Source organism: Physeter macrocephalus, chromosome 1, assembly GCF_002837175.3.
Source record: "Physeter macrocephalus isolate SW-GA chromosome 1, ASM283717v5, whole genome shotgun sequence".
NCBI lineage: Eukaryota > Metazoa > Chordata > Mammalia > Artiodactyla > Physeteridae > Physeter > Physeter macrocephalus.
Genome location: NC_041214.2, coordinates 29,140,239 through 29,157,434, shown reverse-complemented (window position 1 = coordinate 29,157,434; position 17,196 = coordinate 29,140,239). Strand labels below are relative to the sequence as shown.

Genomic DNA, 17,196 nt, shown 5'->3' with positions numbered 1-17,196 from the left:
AGAGTGGCCTGGACATATATACACTAACAAATGTGAAATAGATAGCTAGTGGGAAGCAGCTGCATAGCACAGGGAGATCAGCTCCGTGCTTTGCGACCACCTTAGAGGGGTGGGATAAGGAGGGTGGGAGGGTGATGCCAGAGGGAGGGGATATAAGGATATATGTATGCATATAGCTGATTCACTTTGTTATAGAGCAGAAACTAACACAACATTGTAAAGAAATTATACTGCAATAAAGATGTTAAAGGAAAAAAAAAAAAAAACCCTTCTAGAGTCGGGTAAAGAATTTAGGAAAAGATGCTAAAGGAAAAAAAAAAAAAACCCTTCTAGAGTCGGGTAAAGAATTTAGGACATGGTGACCTTTGAGAGATGCTCTGGGCTCATTCCAAGGCCCATCCACCCTAAAGGCCATGTCTTGGTACAACTGAGAAGCCAGACGTGAGAAACAAACTTTCCAGAGGAAAAATATCTTTTAAATGTTCAGTATAAATCTGTTGTATTTGTTGTAATCTAATAGTCCAATAAACGTGACAACAAAAGATAACAGTACTTCTCCTTAGAGCATAATCATGTGAACCCATAAAGAGCTTAAATGGGTTTCTATATCTGAGTCATGCTTACGGCTTCTTTATGTTCATGCTACGGTACAATGCCTGTGTCTCACAGAATAATTTAGCTTCATACCCAGCCAAATTAAAAAAAAAATAAATTTACATGTAAAGATTTTAAAGGCATCTCAATTCAAAACCAACAGTGGAACTTCAGTTTGAAATAAATGTGCAGAATCTCAATTCTGGCCTGGGCTCCGTTCACTGAGGACATGCACCCTCTACTGTTTATCCTGGGATTTGCAGCAAACTGTCCTGTTCAGCATTCCCACAGGAAGTTTTACTTATTAAGCAGATCAGGAAATTCAGGGAACTCAAAATTCCCTCCCAGTATGCAAATGAACTGCTTCAGAGGTAAAGCGTACGTGTGGTGAGTATTACTATAATATCACTTATTAGTACTCCTCGATAAAGAACTTTAATTTTCAAAGAAATACATTTTTTAAAAAAATTTATTCCTGGGCTTCCCTGGTGGCGCAGTGGTTGAGAGTCCGCCTGCCGATGCAGGGGATACGGGTTCGTGCCCCGGTCCGGGAAGATCCCACATGCCGCGGAGCGGCTGGGCCCATAAGCCATGGCCAATGAGCCTGTGCGTCTGGAGCCTGGGCTCCGCAATGGGAGGGGCCACAACAGCGACAGGCCCGCCTACAGCAAAAAAAAAAAAAAAAACTTATTCCTTTTTGGCTGTTTTGGGTCTTCATTGCTGCACATGGGCTTTCTCTAGTTGCGGTGAACAGGGGCTACTCTTCACAGCGGTGCGCGGGCTTACTGCAGTGGCTCCTCGTTGCAGAGCACGGGCTCTAGGCGAGTGGGCTTCAGTACTTATGGCATGTGGGCTCAGTAGAAAATTTATTCCTTTTTGGCTGTTTTGGGTCTTCACTGCTGCACATGGGCTTTCTCTAGTTGCGGTGAACAGGGGCTACTCTTCACAGCGGTGCGCGGGCTTACTGCAGTGGCTCCTCGTTGCAGAGCACGGGCTCTAGGCGAGTGGGCTTCAGTACTTATGGCATGTGGGCTCAGTAGTTATGGCTCGCGGGCTCTAGAGCACAGGCTTGTGATGCACTGGCTTAGTTGCTCCTCGGCATGTGGGATCTTCCTGGACCAGGGATAGAACCCGTGTCCCCTGAATTGGCAGGTGGATTCTTAACCACTGTGCCACCAGGGAAGTCCAGAAGTACATTTCTGTGTTGCTCTAATTTCTTATAAAAAATGTTAAATTCTTTTTATAATAAAATAATTTCAGAATATTTACATTTGAGAAGCTTTATAAGAAAATTCATTCACAGGAGATGTCACTGCTAATGCACCTAAAGGCAAGTCATTTTTGAGCATCCTCATGACCACCAGCAGCCTCCTGCTTATGTGGGATGAAGGTATATTTCTGCCCTCTGAATTGGATTACACTACATATGCTGGAGAAGCGGGCTAGCCTGGAAATCACTTACCATTAGGAATGATGTTTCTGTGAGAAATGACACTTTCCATATGGGCTGTAATTCTTAGACAATATGGAACCTTCTAGTTCCAAATGCCTTACCTTTGTGTGAACGGTTCAGATTACACGGAGGATAGTCTTGAGTCAAAACTCCTTACATTCAAGATGGCAATAATCACTAAACTCTCTGGTGACTTTCTTATACAGCCATGTTGGTTTCTTTTCCTTGTTATTTTGGCCTTTCTCTAACTCAACCAATGGAAAGATACTCGAAAACAATCTTCTCAGTTCATCACAAGTTGTAAAGTATTATTTCAGCTAGAAGGCTGGGTGCACACCAGTTGCATGCTAAAATACAACAGACACTCTTTGTTTCACGCAACTTTGAAAAAAACCTGTAACCTTTTTAATGCCTTAAAAATCTTGCAAAAACAAGGAGGATCAAGAGTATTTTCATAAATTAAATGATGACTTTTAAAGAAAAGCACCCATCAGAGCTTATGTCTACTTCTTTACATTTCCTATTTAATCCCCTTTGAGTATATGGAAAGTTCACTGGTATCCAGGAACACCAGTAAGGCCAGGGATAAGTCAATATCCAGGGTATACAGTACAGATCCAAAGCCATTTACTCTTTCAAAGAATCCAGCCCTGTTTACACAACACGGAAGCAAAGACTGAGAAAACTGGGTTATACTGGAAAAACAAACCCATAAATAAACTGAGGTAAGTGAAATCTATCACTGGACAGTACACTGTTATCACTGGAAAAATAACAGATTAAATACAAGTTTAATGATAATAAGAATTTCTTTACTTACTAAGATCATACTTACAAATCTCTCTGAATCTGGTCAATCAGTAAACCATCAATCTTTTTCTTATTTACAAAATACCAAGCCATTCCACCGAAGTGTCTTGTTGAACGTAAAATGTCATACTTTCCATATTTATCTATATCTTCGTAGGTCTGATGATGAATCTATCCACACAAAATGCAATTTTTCAGAAATATGAAAATAAATAGAAGTGAGCAGCATTACCGGGTATACATCTACTAGCATGTGAGCTGCCCAAGAAAGTATCAGTAAACGAGGTGCACTTATACCAGCCTCCACTATCACTAACCAGCAGATAGGATTTAGACCAGCCCTCCACTGTAGAAGGATGTAGGGCCTGGAACAAGTCTGCCAAACATTTATAGCCAGATCAATTACTCTTCAGCAGCCACGCACTATTTATGAAGCTCCTATTACATATATATATATACGGACCACTGGAAATAATGGACCACCACTCCCTTTTTTCCCTATCCAATCAACTACCCCACTCCAACTTATTAACTAATGTTCCTTCAGTTCTTCTAGAGTGATCTTCCTAAATGAGGACTTTGATGAGGGCATTCTTGTGTTCAAAAGGCTGCTGACTGAAGTCCAGATTCGTCAGCCTAGCATCTGAGGTCACCTGTGATGTGGCCCCATCTACCTTTCTAGCTTAATCTTGAACCACTCCCCTACATATACACTGCATGTACAAGCAAACCAGATGACTGGCCATTTCTCAAGTATACTCTGTTTCCTGCCTGTTGTTCATACTTTCCCATCTACCTGAAACACCTCTCCTCACCCAACTCCACCAGCCATAACGTTCCTTGTCCTTCTAGAACCCTCTTCAAGAACCCTATGATGCCTGAGAGCACGTTGTAACCTTCTCTTAGCACCTAACATCTTAGACCTACAGTGGTAATTATCTGTATACTTAACTAGCACTCTTCCCCACAATCATTTCTGGACTTTGACAGGGCTCCCTATCCTAGTTCATGCCATAACCTATACCTCCACAATAATGCCTTACACATGGAAGGTACTATATGATTATTTATTAAACTGAACTGTAAGATACATACACTGCATTTTGGCAAATTTCAGTGAACAACTGTTTCCTGTGTGATAAGTTGAAAAAAGAATAGTCTTTGCCGTCAAGTTTGGGTCTTATCTCTACCACGGACTAGCTGTGCAACTTTCAACAAGTTACTTAACTCTCCAAGCTTAAGTTCTGTCATCCTTCAGTCAAGGGTGGTTGTGAGGATGAAAATATCTATCTGGTGTACATCAGGCACTTGATAGGTGTTCAGGCATTTCCCTTCTCTTCCCCCTGTATCAAAGCTTATAACCTATCTCATTGTGCTGGATTAAAAAATCATACTTAAGCCCCTACTTCAGAAACTGTAAAATATACTCACTTTGATATATTCAGCAGAATCTGGCTCAAACTGGGCAACGCAGAGATTGAGGACATCAACATGCCGGTCCTGGCTGTACATGGTCTAAACCAACACAGCAGAGTTGGAATTAGATGAGAAGAACATGAGAGTGCGACACCTGTCCTGACGCCATGCCGGGCCTGCCCATCCACACACAGGCCACATCTGTGCCCAGCAAGAGGGATGCAGAAACAACACAGGCTTTGGAACTGTCACACCTGGATTCAAATCCTAGCTAAGCCAATTACCAGATAAATAACCCTCCTTATCATTAGAAATGTCTGTTTATCAAAGAAAAATGCCCAGCAGCACCAGAGCCAACTGTTCAACAAAGAAACCATCAGCACTACCTCTATGAAACCAAAATCACCTTACCTGAAGATTTTCTTCCTTGAAAATTACTGGTGTTAAAATTCTACGACCTTCTTTTGGGAAATAAACTTGAATCATCCGGTCCCTTTCTTCCCAAGAGGCTTTGCGTAGTGTGCCACTTGGTTCTCTGACGACAATAAAACGCTCCTGAAACAGAAAACATAATCAAGGATGAGTTCGTGAGGACTTATTTTTAGTTCCAGTGTCCCACTAAGCACCATTATAAGAATAACTTGCAATCAACAATATAAAATGCAACCGGGAAACATAAGATGCAATCATCTGTATGATTTCAATGATAATTGTAAGCCTCAAAGACCTGGCGAGATTTGATACTCCCTTCACTAATCACTGCCGTGCCTCTTGACAAGAAGAAACCTAAATGAAAGTCTGTACTAAATGTGATCTATAGCCCTCAAGTGGGTTCAATACATAAAACGGTTCAACTAAAAAAAGGTGACCTGAGATTCATCTAAATCCATTTCAGAAGAAAGAAGTGCTATAAAACCTTTCTGAATTATTTCATTTCCCCATCCTAAAGTCTCACACAGACAGACTTTACTACTTTATGATTTATGTTTAAAGTCCCAGGGATTGAAGGAACAAACCCAAAGGTGTGGAGTCTTAATCCCACACCTCTGTGATGCCTCATACTGGAGACAAAAGTGTCGGAGAGACTGGCTGGTCCGCCTGCCAAATCCCAGGCCACAGGACTGCTTCCTCCACTGAATTCCACCCACTGTGTGTACCACCCAACTGGCAATTTATCACGTGCAGGATTCTTAACACCTCTCAGATATTGTTAATATTGTTACAGAACTGGAAGAGGTCAGGAACTGTGGATTGCAATTCTTTGCAACACCCAGAGTGACTTACACAGAGCTTTGCACATAGCAGATAAATGAGACACATCTGATTAATGTTTAAATTAACCAGATGGTACTCACTCTCAACTCTTCAGAGATGTAAGAGTCTCTGAATGTGTTCTGAGGATAACATAATTAAAACTTTCATCAAGCACTGCAAATAGAAAAAAAAAAATAGCAGATGGCAAAGTAACACAGTTGTTCCTCAAAAGGATTTTGGTAATTTGAATTCCAAGTTCCTTTCTCCCTCTCAGGTTATAGAATGCTCCCACAACCAGCCTGCACAGCACTGCAAACATATATAACAGCAAAAACTCTAATTAAAAATGAAACTCTGATCCCTGTTCATTATGTCAGATATACAGGTGATTGATATACAGACATGGACATTGCTCAAATCATGTCTTCTAACCAAAATCATATATGATAAAAAGATTAGTACAGGGTAGCCCTTTTCCCAGCCCTATCACTATGCAATATTCTACTGCATTTTGTGGGCTGAACTGTAAATTACTCTTTTACTCTTTACTTGAAAAGGCTCAAACAACAACTAATATATTTTGTAAGTGCCAGAGTGGTCTTTTGGAACCGGCAATCAGAGGAAGAGGAGCTAGACAATAAAAACTACAACAGAAGAAGTGGTGCCTGAAAATTATCTGGGGAAACCTGCCATTTTCACTGCAAATTCTGAACACTGAAAATCCTTCAGGAAGTCTGAGTTTTTTGGGCATCAGCAAGAATTTCCATCTTAAAAAGCTTCAGCTAAGGAAATCAGTCTAACGAGCAGAAAGAATCTCCCTTCTCCTATTGCCTTGAAGATACTTTCCTATTTGTGGTTTGAGGGTAGGTTTCTGTCTTGTTCTGTCTCAGCACACCTGTCTTTTTTTCTGCAGTCAATCTGGAAATACTGTGTCCATAATCTGTAAGGAAATGGTGACATGATGATGTGGTGCTGGTTTGCATTTTTCTTCTTTATGCTGTATCTGCCAGGTCTCACTCAGTCGCAGAAATTCTGGTTTGGAAGATTCAGAGACAGCTGGGTCACACTATGTTGACCCTCGTCCCTCAGGCCCATCTCTACACAGTATTTCAAATAAAAATCATTTTGCAATTAGACATATACTTACCCGGTGTGGTATGCTATATGATATATCAGTAAACACATATTTGGCTGTTTCTGTTCCTTCCAAAATCTTATCTTCAGCTAACACGTCATTTATTGGCGCTCGCTCTTCCAGAACTGGTGGCATTTTTAATCGGACTTTAGCCGCCTCGACTGCCTGTCTTGTAGCCTAATGAAATAAAATATTTCTTGGGAAAGCCGCAAGGTTACAGACCAAAAGGATCACCAACAAAAGCAGATACTAATGAAAAATGCTAAAGACTGCAAAGAGAAGAAGCTGTAGCCGTGAATAAGTGAGTAAAAAGCCAAACTTGGGCTCCTGGGCCCTGGTCTTTGCCTCTGTGGTGTGGCTGAGAGCACTAGCTACAGGCTTAACCATTCTCAAAACAGCAAAGGGATGTTCTAAGACAGAGCCAGGCCACAAAAGCTGCCTGAAATAGGACAAAGGACTTCACTTATTGGGTGCTTACTATGTGTTTAAATATTTTGTATTATATTTGGCTCATTTAATGCCCACAACTACCTTATGAGCTAAGTGCTACTGTTATGTCATTTTATGAGAGAGAAAATAGAGGCACACAAATGTTAAGTAAATTGCTAAGAAGCTGCAGCACTAGGATTTGAACCCAGGCAACTTAACTCCAGAGCCCATGCCCTTAACCACTGAGCACACTGCTCCATGCCATACTGTTAACGGTGGTTACCTCTGAGAGGTGAAAGGGGCCCTTCGTGTGATATGCTATTGGGTATTTGAATTTTTTGCTATATGACTGTTAATTATTTTTGAATTAGAAATAAGAGCTATTGCTCTTCACATATTCATACGTCAAAGCATTTTCCACAAAGCACTCAATACCCACGACTCCAGGAGGACCCTTGCCTGGAGTTGGATGCTGTCCAGAAGGATCTCATAATCTCACCAAAGCCTCAGCCTCAAAGTACTCACAACAAACGTTCCTCTAGGAAGGAAGCTGGAACAGGCAGCACAAAGGGAGGCTGATCAAGCTGGTTCTGGAGCAGAGGCGGCTCTGCCGGACAGCCAGTCCTGACCCAGATGCCCAGTCTGCCTAATTTTGGCCATACCTACCCTGCTCCTCTCTGCCTACCTGCTCACATTTCTTTTTTCACTTCTGTGCCTACAACTCCCCCTCAATAGCACCTGTGGAAAAGCAGCTACCAACATCTGAAGGGGTCCTGGAAATCTTGTTTAATCCTTTAAAGGAAGGTATTATACCAATATTCTTACATTCACATACCTCTTCCAGCTGTGCTTGGGTCATTAGCTTATAAGTTGGTGGCTTCACTTCTTGTATAGCTGGCTTAAAAATCTTCTGCAGATCTAAGCCTGTCATCTTGATGAGTATGCTTTGGACTTCCTCATCCATAAAGGTAGGTTTCTTGATCTCTGAGCTACCAGATTCTGTTAAAATGAATTTTTAGTAAATAAGATGTCAAAAATGACAAACCAACAAGACCTCTAAATGGAAAAGTCAACGATAAAAATTATTAACACAAGGTCTACCTCAGTATGCATAATACTAATACCTACAAGATTCCTTCCTTCATTTAAAATTACTGAGCATTCACTATGATAAAGATACAGTTTCTGCCAAAAAGGCACTGAAAGTCTAGTGAAGAAAGCAACATGAAAAAAGTAGCTAATGCAACATTAATAACAATCATGGTTACTACCATCTACAGAGTTGTCTCCTATATGCCACTCATTACATACATTTTCAGGAGTGCTTACAACAACCCACAAAATACTGATATCCCAGTTTTGTAGATGAGGATATCAGATATTGGAGTCTTCCTAAAGACAACTAGCTATTAAATGATAGAGCCAGGATTTAAACCGAAGTTTATCTGATGCTAGAGCCTAGATCAATTCCACTCTTCCATTATGCTCCTTAGAGCAAGTGCTACATACAAGGAAGGTACAGGGGGTTGTGTGATTACAGAGGCAGAAACTAAACATAGCCTGGGAGCAGAGAAGGGCATGGTAGGGTCAAAGAAGGCTTCCCAGGGGCCTGAATAGAACAGAGAAAAAAGGGGAGGAAATTCTAGGCTGAGGGGATCCAGCTAGGAAAAAGAGGCCCAGGTCACTGGACATGATACTGAAGAGGTCATGTGGCATCCTGGAAGAAAGCTGTACAGAAGAGGAGGAGACTCAGGTCTCAGCTCTGCCTTACGCAGCTTGCCTATTCCTTTGCCCAACCTCCATTTCCATTAGAAAAAAAAAGCCATTCCTTCCCAACCACCTCTTCCTCTGCTAGCCCTATAAATGCTGGCGTCCTGGTGTCCCTCAGGATTCTGCACTACATTCTTCTTTTCTCCCTTCTCACATTCTTGATGGATGATCTCCTAACCTCCTATAATTACTTCTATATGCTGGAGACTCTAAAATCTGAATCTCCAGCCAAGATCATCTTCCATCCAACTACCCAATGGATATCTCACATGCAGTTCAATACTGCCAAAGCAGAACCCATAACTTCTCTCCTGTCACAAACCTGCTTTTCCTATTATCTTTAGCACCATCCAATAGGTCACGTGGGCCAGAAGCCTACAGTCATTCTTGACTTCTCCTTTACTCTCCACATCTAGCCAACAGCAGGAGTAATGTTAAGCAGCTTGTTAGGTATTTACTATGTGCCGGTACTAACTACTTTACATACTTGGCACGTTTAATCCTCCTAACGACCCCACAAATACTATGATTATCCCCATTTTACAAAAAAGGATACTGACACAAAACATACTGCCTGTTACACCTCATAAATCGGTCTTTAATCCTCCATTTCCCACTGCCACTACTCTAATCAAGGCCATCCTATCTCTTGCCTTAGCCTCCTAACCTATCCCCCTGCCTCCATTCTGACTGTTCTCCACAGAACAATCACAGTCATCTCTTAAAAATGTAATTCAAACAACAGAAAAGATTAACAAAGAGTTGGTTCATTGAACAGATAAGCAAATTGACAAACCTTTAGCTAGACCAAGGAAAAAAGAGGACCCAAACCAACAAAATTGTAACTGAAAAACACATTACAACTGATACCACAGAATTTCAAAGGATCATAAGAGGCACGAACAACTATATGCCAACAAACTGGACAACCTAGAAGAAATGGAAAAATTCTTAAAACATACAATCTACCAAGACTAAATCGGGAAGAAATAGAAAATCAAAACAGACCAATTACTAGCAAGAAGACTGAATCAGTAATAAAAAATTCTCCCAATGAAGAAAAGCCCAGGACCAGATGGCTTCACAGATGAATTTTACCAAACATTTAAAGAATTAATGCCCATCCTTCTCAAACTCTTCCAAAAAATCGAAGAGGAGGGAACACTCCCAAACTCATTTTATGAGGCCAGCATTAACCTGATACCAAAGCCAATAAAGGATACTAACAGAAAACTACAGGCCAGGACTTCCCTGGTGGTGCAGTGGTTAAGAATCCGCCTGCCAATGCAGGGGATATGGGTCCAGGAAGATCCCACAAGTCGTGAAGCAACTAAGCCCGTGCACCACAACTACTGAGCCTGCGCTCTAGGGCCTGTGCATTGCGACTACCGAGCCCACATGCTGCAACTACTGAAGCCCATGAGCCTAGAGCTCAGGCTCCACAACAAGAGAAGCCAACACAATGAAAGCCCGCGCACCACAACAAAAAGTAGCCCCCGCTCGCTGCAACTAGAGAAAGCCCGTGCACAGCAACAAAGACCCAACAATAAATAAATAAATAAATAAATAAAAACTACAGGCCAAACATTCTCAATAAAATACTAGCAAACTGATTCAGCATAACATTAAAAAGATCATTCACCATGATCAAATGGGATTTATTTCTTGGGCTCTGAAGACGATTCAACATACTCAGGTCAATCAATCAATATTCATAGAATGAAAGGAAAAAAACATGATTACTTTGACAGATGCAGAAAAAGCATTTGACAAAATTCAAAATTCATGATTAAAAACTTCTAACAAATTAAGTACAAAAGGATCACACCTCAACATAATAAAGGCCATATATGACAAACCCACAGCTAACAATCTATTCAATGGTGAAAGGTTGAAAGCCTCTCCTCCAAGATCAGGAACAAGACAAGGCTGTCCAATCTCATCACTCCTATTCAACACAGTACTGGAAGTTCTAGCCAGAGTACTCAGGCAAGAAAAAGAAATAAAATGCAACAGAATTGAAAAGGAAACTGTCTCTATTTGCAGATGACATGATTTTATCTATAAAAATATCCGAAAGACTCCATCAATAAACTGTTAGAACTAATCAACCAATTCAGTAAAGTTGCAGGACACAAAATTAATAAGAACTAATCAACAAATTCAGTAAAGTTGCAGGACACAAAATTAATATACCAATACCATTTCTGTACACTAACAACAAATTATCTGAAAAAGAAAGTATCAAAAACAATACAATATTTAGTAATAAATTTAACCAAGGAGGTGAAAGATTGCTATACTGAAAACCACAAAACACTGCTGAAAAGAAATCAAAGAAGACATGAATAAATGGAAAGGTATCCTGTGTTCATGGATCAGAAGAATCAATAGTTAAAATGTCCATACTACCCAACATCATCTATAGATTCAATGCAATCCCTATCGAGGGTCCAATGGCATTTTTTTACAGAGGCAGAAAAAACAAACCTAAAATTTGTATGGAACCACAAAAGACCCTGAATAGCCAAAGTAATCCTAAGAAAGAACAACAAAGCAGGAGGCATCACACTTCCTGATTTCAAGCTATATAATCAAAACAGTATGGTACTGGCATAAAAACAGACACATAGACCAAGGGAACAGAATTGAGAGTGCATAAATAAACTCATGCATATAGAGACAACTAATATTTGACAAAGAAACCAAGAATACTCAAAGGAGAAAAGACAGTCTCTTCAATAAACGGTGCTGGGAAAACTGGATATTCACATGTAAAAGAATGAAACTAGACTCCTAGCTTACACCATTCACAAAAATTAACTCGAAGTGAATTAAAGACTTAAATGTAAGACCAGAAACCATAAAACTCCCAGAAGAAAAAAACACAGGAAAACAGCTCCTCGACATTGGTCTTGGCAATGATTTTTTGTATATGACACCTAAAGCACAAGCAACAGGATTAAAAATAAACAAGTGGGACTACATCAAACTAAAAAGCTGCTGCACAGCGAAAGAAACAACCAACAAATGAAAAGACAACGTACAAAACGCAAAAAAAATTTGCAAACCATATATCTGATGAGGAATTAATATCCAAAATATATAAAGAATTCATACAACTCAGTATCAAAAAACCAAATAATCCAGCTAAAAAATGGGCAAAGAACCTGAGCAGACATTTCTCCAAAGAAGATGTATGAAAGGTACATGTAAAGTACTCAACATCACTAGTCATTAAAGAAATGCAAATTAAAACCACAATGAGATATCATCTCATACCTGTTAGAATGGCTATCATCAAAAAGACAAGAGATAACAAATGCTGGTGTGGATGTGGAGAAAAAAGGAACCCCTGTGCACTGTTGGTGGGAATGTAAACTGGTACAGCCACTACGGAAACAGTACGGAGGTTCCTAAAAAAAAAAACTGAACTACCATATGACCCAGCAACTCCACTTCTGGGAATGTATCTGAAGGAAATGAAAACACTATGTTGAAGAGATACCTGCATCCCCATGTTAATAGCAGTATTATTTACAATAGCCAAGACATAGCAACAACCTAAGTACCGATTGATAAAAGAATGGATAGGGCTTCCCTGGTGGCGCGTCCGCCTGCCGATGCAGGGGAACCGGGTTCGCGCCCCAATCTGGGAGGATCCCACGTGCCGCGGAGCGGCTCGGCCCGTGAGCCATGGCCGCTGAGCCTGCGCGTCCGGAGCCTGTGCTCCGCAACGGGAGAGGCCGCGGCAGAGGGAGGCCCACGTACCACAAAAAAAAAAAAAAAAAAAAAAAAAGGAATGGATAAAGATGTGAGATATATACCCACTCATTCGTATTTTACATATATATGTATATTTACATACATATGTATATGTTTATGTGTACCCAAGAGTGAGATATGTTTATATACCTCACATCTTTATATACAGATAAACACATATACATACACATGTGTATGTAAAATATATATATGTAAAATATAGTGAATAACATAATTTTGTTACAGATACTTCTGAATTTTTCCAGAAAGATAGTTTAAAAACATGTAAAAGGTGGTTCTGTTAGAGTAGGCACTCCTGATAGCATCCTGTCTTTACAGTTACTAAGAAAGAATATTATTAGTGAGAAGAAAAGCATCCCAAAGATCACATCCTAGTAGAAAATCATGGCTGTCAGAGAAGTTTAAAATTTAATATGTAAAATAATACACACACACACACACACAGAGAATATTTTTCAGCCACAAAAAAGGAGGAAATCCTGTCATTTGTGACAACATGGATGGACCCTGAGGGCATTACACTAAGATAAGTCAGGCAGAGAAAGACAAATACCGTATGATCTTTGTCACCGTGCGTGAAGTGCATGGTGCTGGGGGGGGCGGGGCGGTCAAAAGGTATAAACTTTCAGTTATAAGATAAATAAATTCTAGGAATGCTGTATGGTATACATGAAAGTTGTTGAGAGTAAATCCTAAAAATTCTCATCATAAGAAAAAAAAACCTTTTTTCTTTTTTTGTATCTCTGTAAGAAGATGGATGAGAAGATGGATGTTAACTTACTGTGGTAACAATTTCACGATATATGTACATCAAATTACGTTGTACACCTTGAAGTTATACACTACTGTATATCAAATATATCTCAATAAAACCGGAAAAAAAACTTTTATCTTAACAATGTAATCAAGATCACTCCCATCCTTAAAACTCATCAATAGCTTTCAACAGCATTTAGAAAAAAAGAAGGTGATCTGCTCACTGCACTGTGTCCCCACTAGACTCTGTGTTCTCCCAAGGCCACAATCCTGTTTTGTCCCGGTCTCTGGCACCCAGGGTCTCTTACAGTGCCTGGCACACAGTAGTGCTCAGCACTACTCTCCCCTCAGACAACCCCTCCCATTCCGCCAGCTTCGGTTAACATTTTTACTCCAGTGCTTCTCAATTTCTATGTAACTGCATACCCGACACCTCCACTTGAATCTCAAAGGCACCTCAAATTTAATGCGTCCAAAACAGACGTTTAACTTTGCTTCCCTTCCCATCTCCTTACCTCATCTACTCCTGCCTCTTCTCCCCCATTTCTCCTCCTCTCATTCCCCTCTAAAAAAACTGCCCTATAATTAATCTTCTCTGTCTTGGTGTAAATGGGACTACTCTCCACGCAACTGCTCAAGCCAGAAACTTGACAAGTAACACTGATTTCTCCTTTGATATCCAGATTCAAAGTCATAACCAGTGTCATCAATCCTACCTCCAAAGTGGGTTCCCAAACTACCTGTGTTCAGTCTCATTTCTGGACTTTTGCTTATACTGTTTCCTCCGCATGGAATGCTTCTTGTTTGCCCCCTGGCACGATTAACCAGGTCTCAGCTTTGGCCATATTTTCCAGGAATCCCTCCTTGCCTTTTCAACCTAGTTTGAGTGCCACTCTTCTCTGCGTCCCCTATCACAGTGCGGGTCACACTGTACTGCCATTCCCCACTGGGCCGCGAGTTAGCTCAGCGCAAAACCCATGTCAGTCTTAGTCCACCGTATCCCCTAAACCTAGCTCTGTGCTTTACCAAGAGCGGAGCCCAGGCACTGACGCTTAAGTGAAGGAATGAATGAACAAACGCGGTACGCGACAGACCCCGCGGGTACAGGAGAGAGCCGCCTGGGTCTAAGGTAGCGCTGCGGGAAGAGCCGGGGCCCCCGCGTGAGTCTCGCCAGCCTGAAGCAGGCTCTAGATCTCCCGGGAGAACGCCCAAGCGGACGCCCGGCAGGTCACTTACCCGCCTCGGAGCCGAGTCCACGGCATGGCGTTCCCGCCCCGCAGACCCCGGGCAGAGGCTGGAACAGGGAACCGGGCCGAGGCCGAGTGCGGGCCCGGAAACAGACCCGCCAGGTGACCCGAGAACCTGCCTGCAAGGTGAGCAGCGACACAGACGCTCTGAGGGTCGCCATACTTATCCGGGCCACTTACGCCGGAAGCGGCTGAGAGCGATTCCGAGTCTCGCGCGGTTCTTACGGCATTCTGGGAAATGTAGTGTGGAAGAGGGAAGAGGGAGGAGGTAGCAGGAAGCTACGCAATTTCTATTTATAAAACAATAAATTTCTGCTTATGAAGCAATAGTTTCTTGTAAACCGCTTGTTCACAAGTAGAAGGTGTTTATGTGCTCTTTTTCCTGGACCTTTTCTTCGTTTCCATGGCTCTCAATAACAAATTTCCTGCCCAAACCTTTTTCTCCCAGCCCCAGGTTTAAATCCAACTGCCTATTCGACTTCTCCGTTCAAACTTCTCACGGGGCCCCACCCCACTAACCCCGCCAAATAACACCTGATTCCAAGCTCTGATTGCCACCACCATTCCCCATCAACTCACGCACCTTTTGCTGTCTTGGAATCTTAAGTCTCTTCTGTAGTAGCTCTTTTCTCAATTTGTGCTGAATTATTTTGCTCATTTATCTGCTTGCTTATTTTTCTCAAGCCATGAAGACAATGACTTTATACACTGTATTATAATATCACCTAGCCTGGTACATATGTACACAGCAAATATTTGTTGAATAAATGACTAACTGAACAATGAAAGGATCCTGTTATGTTCTTCCCAGCTGTCCAGGATGTACAGGTTTTGCCCTCCCCCAGACTATAGGTTGGTGCCTGTACTAACTTATCCCAACACCTGGCTAAAGAAGGGTGTTAAGTAAACGATTGTTTGAATTAGCTAGACAGATAGACTCATCTTCTAACCTCACCTCACCCACTGCCCAGTAAGAGCTCTGTTTATGAACTCATTCCCTATTCAGGCAGGGAAGGAGAGAGCCCTAGGCTTGGTGCTGCATTGAGGCATGACTGCTGCCAGTGTGCCCCAATGCTTCCTCTCACACCTATAGGAGAAAAGGTGTCAGGGCGTGGTAGTGGGATGCATGCAAGTGTCTCCCAGCTATGTCCTTTCTCTGAGAAAATACCAACTACTTTCCCAGAGGATAGGCCTCTGTGGTTGTTCATTTAACATCCCCCTGGATATAACTGATTGGACAATGAGTGGACACCTAACACAGGAGAAGTGAATCCACTGGCTGCTGTATTAGTTCCCTGTAGCTTCTGTAGCAAATCATAACAAATTTGGTTACTTTAAACAACAGAAATTTATTCTCCCGCAGTTCTGGATGCCAGTAATCTAAAATCAGTAGTACTGGACTGAGGTTAAAGTATTAGCAGAGCTGTGCTCCCTTCAGAGGCTGTAGGGGAGAATCTGTCTCTTCCAGATTCTTGTGACTGCAAACATTCCTTGGTTTACGGCTGCATCACTCCAATCTCTGCTTCATATCACCTTCTCTTCTGTCTGTGCCCAATCTCTCTTTGCCTCACTCTGTAAGGTTATATACATATGATTGCATTTAGGGCCCACCCAGATAAACCAGGGTAATTTCTCCATCTTCAAATCCTTAACACTTCTACAAAGACCCTGTTTCCATATAACATTCACAGGTTCCAGGGATTAGGAAATAAATATCTTTTCAGGAGGGTGGACATTTTTCAGCTGACCCCAGCTGTCCAGGTACCAAGCAGATTTTATCTCAATATTTCAAACTAAGAAACACAGAAACTATAGTTGATGGTAGAAGCTTGAAGTGAGTAACTATTTAGAGTTAGGTTTGGAGCAGCCTTTTTCAGCAATATGCTCACTAATGAGTGAGCAGAGAAAGCCAGTCTACAGAGAATGGCAGGGAAATGGAGCAGAATTAGAAATGGCAGAGTAGGAGGTCTGAGAAAGTGAAAAGATGGAGGAAGGTGCTATCTTGTCCAGAGACACTCCCACTTTCCTTCTGTTAACCTTCTTTTCTTGGGCTACACTAAATTTTACTAATGGGATGACCAAGTTTCCTGGTACCAGCTTTAATCCTTGGCAGATGCCCACATCTTTCAGAGCCTCAGTCTCTCACCTGAAAAATGGGTATGATGATAGTACTTATCTTTCAGACTCTGAGGATAAAGTACTTTCAGGATCTAATGCCTGGTGTTTCCAAAGGGGCTGCAAGAGGTCATGTGGTAGCCAAGTCAGTGGCTTTCTGAAGATCTTCAGAGGGAGAGCTTTACAGAGGTATATGATTATCAGTTAAGATTCTCTGGTTACAAGCGACTGAAATCTTTCCTATAAAACAGAGATGGAAGTGATGGGAAGGATGCTTAATATCTCACAGAGTTAAAGGGAAAGCTGAACAGCCAAGCCTCAAGAAGGACTTGGAGGATGGAAACTCCAGGCAAGAACTGAAGAGAAATCTCTCCAGGAGGCTGCTGTCAGAACGACGTGGTTCCAACTACAGTTGGCCCTTTGAATCCACA

The 17,196-nt window shown here is 41.6% G+C and overlaps 1 protein-coding gene across 1 annotated transcript in view; it reads right to left on the bottom strand.

The window, feature by feature from the left end:
- The window catches only part of MRPS22 (mitochondrial ribosomal protein S22), a 19,539-nt gene extending 4,706 nt beyond the window's left edge, over positions 1-14,833 (bottom strand). The window contains exons 1-6 of the mRNA XM_007113370.3: positions 14,640-14,833; positions 7,927-8,090; positions 6,675-6,839; positions 4,685-4,828; positions 4,289-4,372; positions 2,883-3,028 (exon numbers count right to left, since the gene is read on the bottom strand). Of these exons, the coding sequence (XP_007113432.2) occupies positions 2,883-3,028; positions 4,289-4,372; positions 4,685-4,828; positions 6,675-6,839; positions 7,927-8,090; positions 14,640-14,811 (875 nt within the window). The 5' untranslated portion in view covers positions 14,812-14,833. The remainder of the gene's footprint in view (positions 1-2,882; positions 3,029-4,288; positions 4,373-4,684; positions 4,829-6,674; positions 6,840-7,926; positions 8,091-14,639) is intronic.
- Between the last annotated feature and the right edge of the window lie 2,363 nt (positions 14,834-17,196).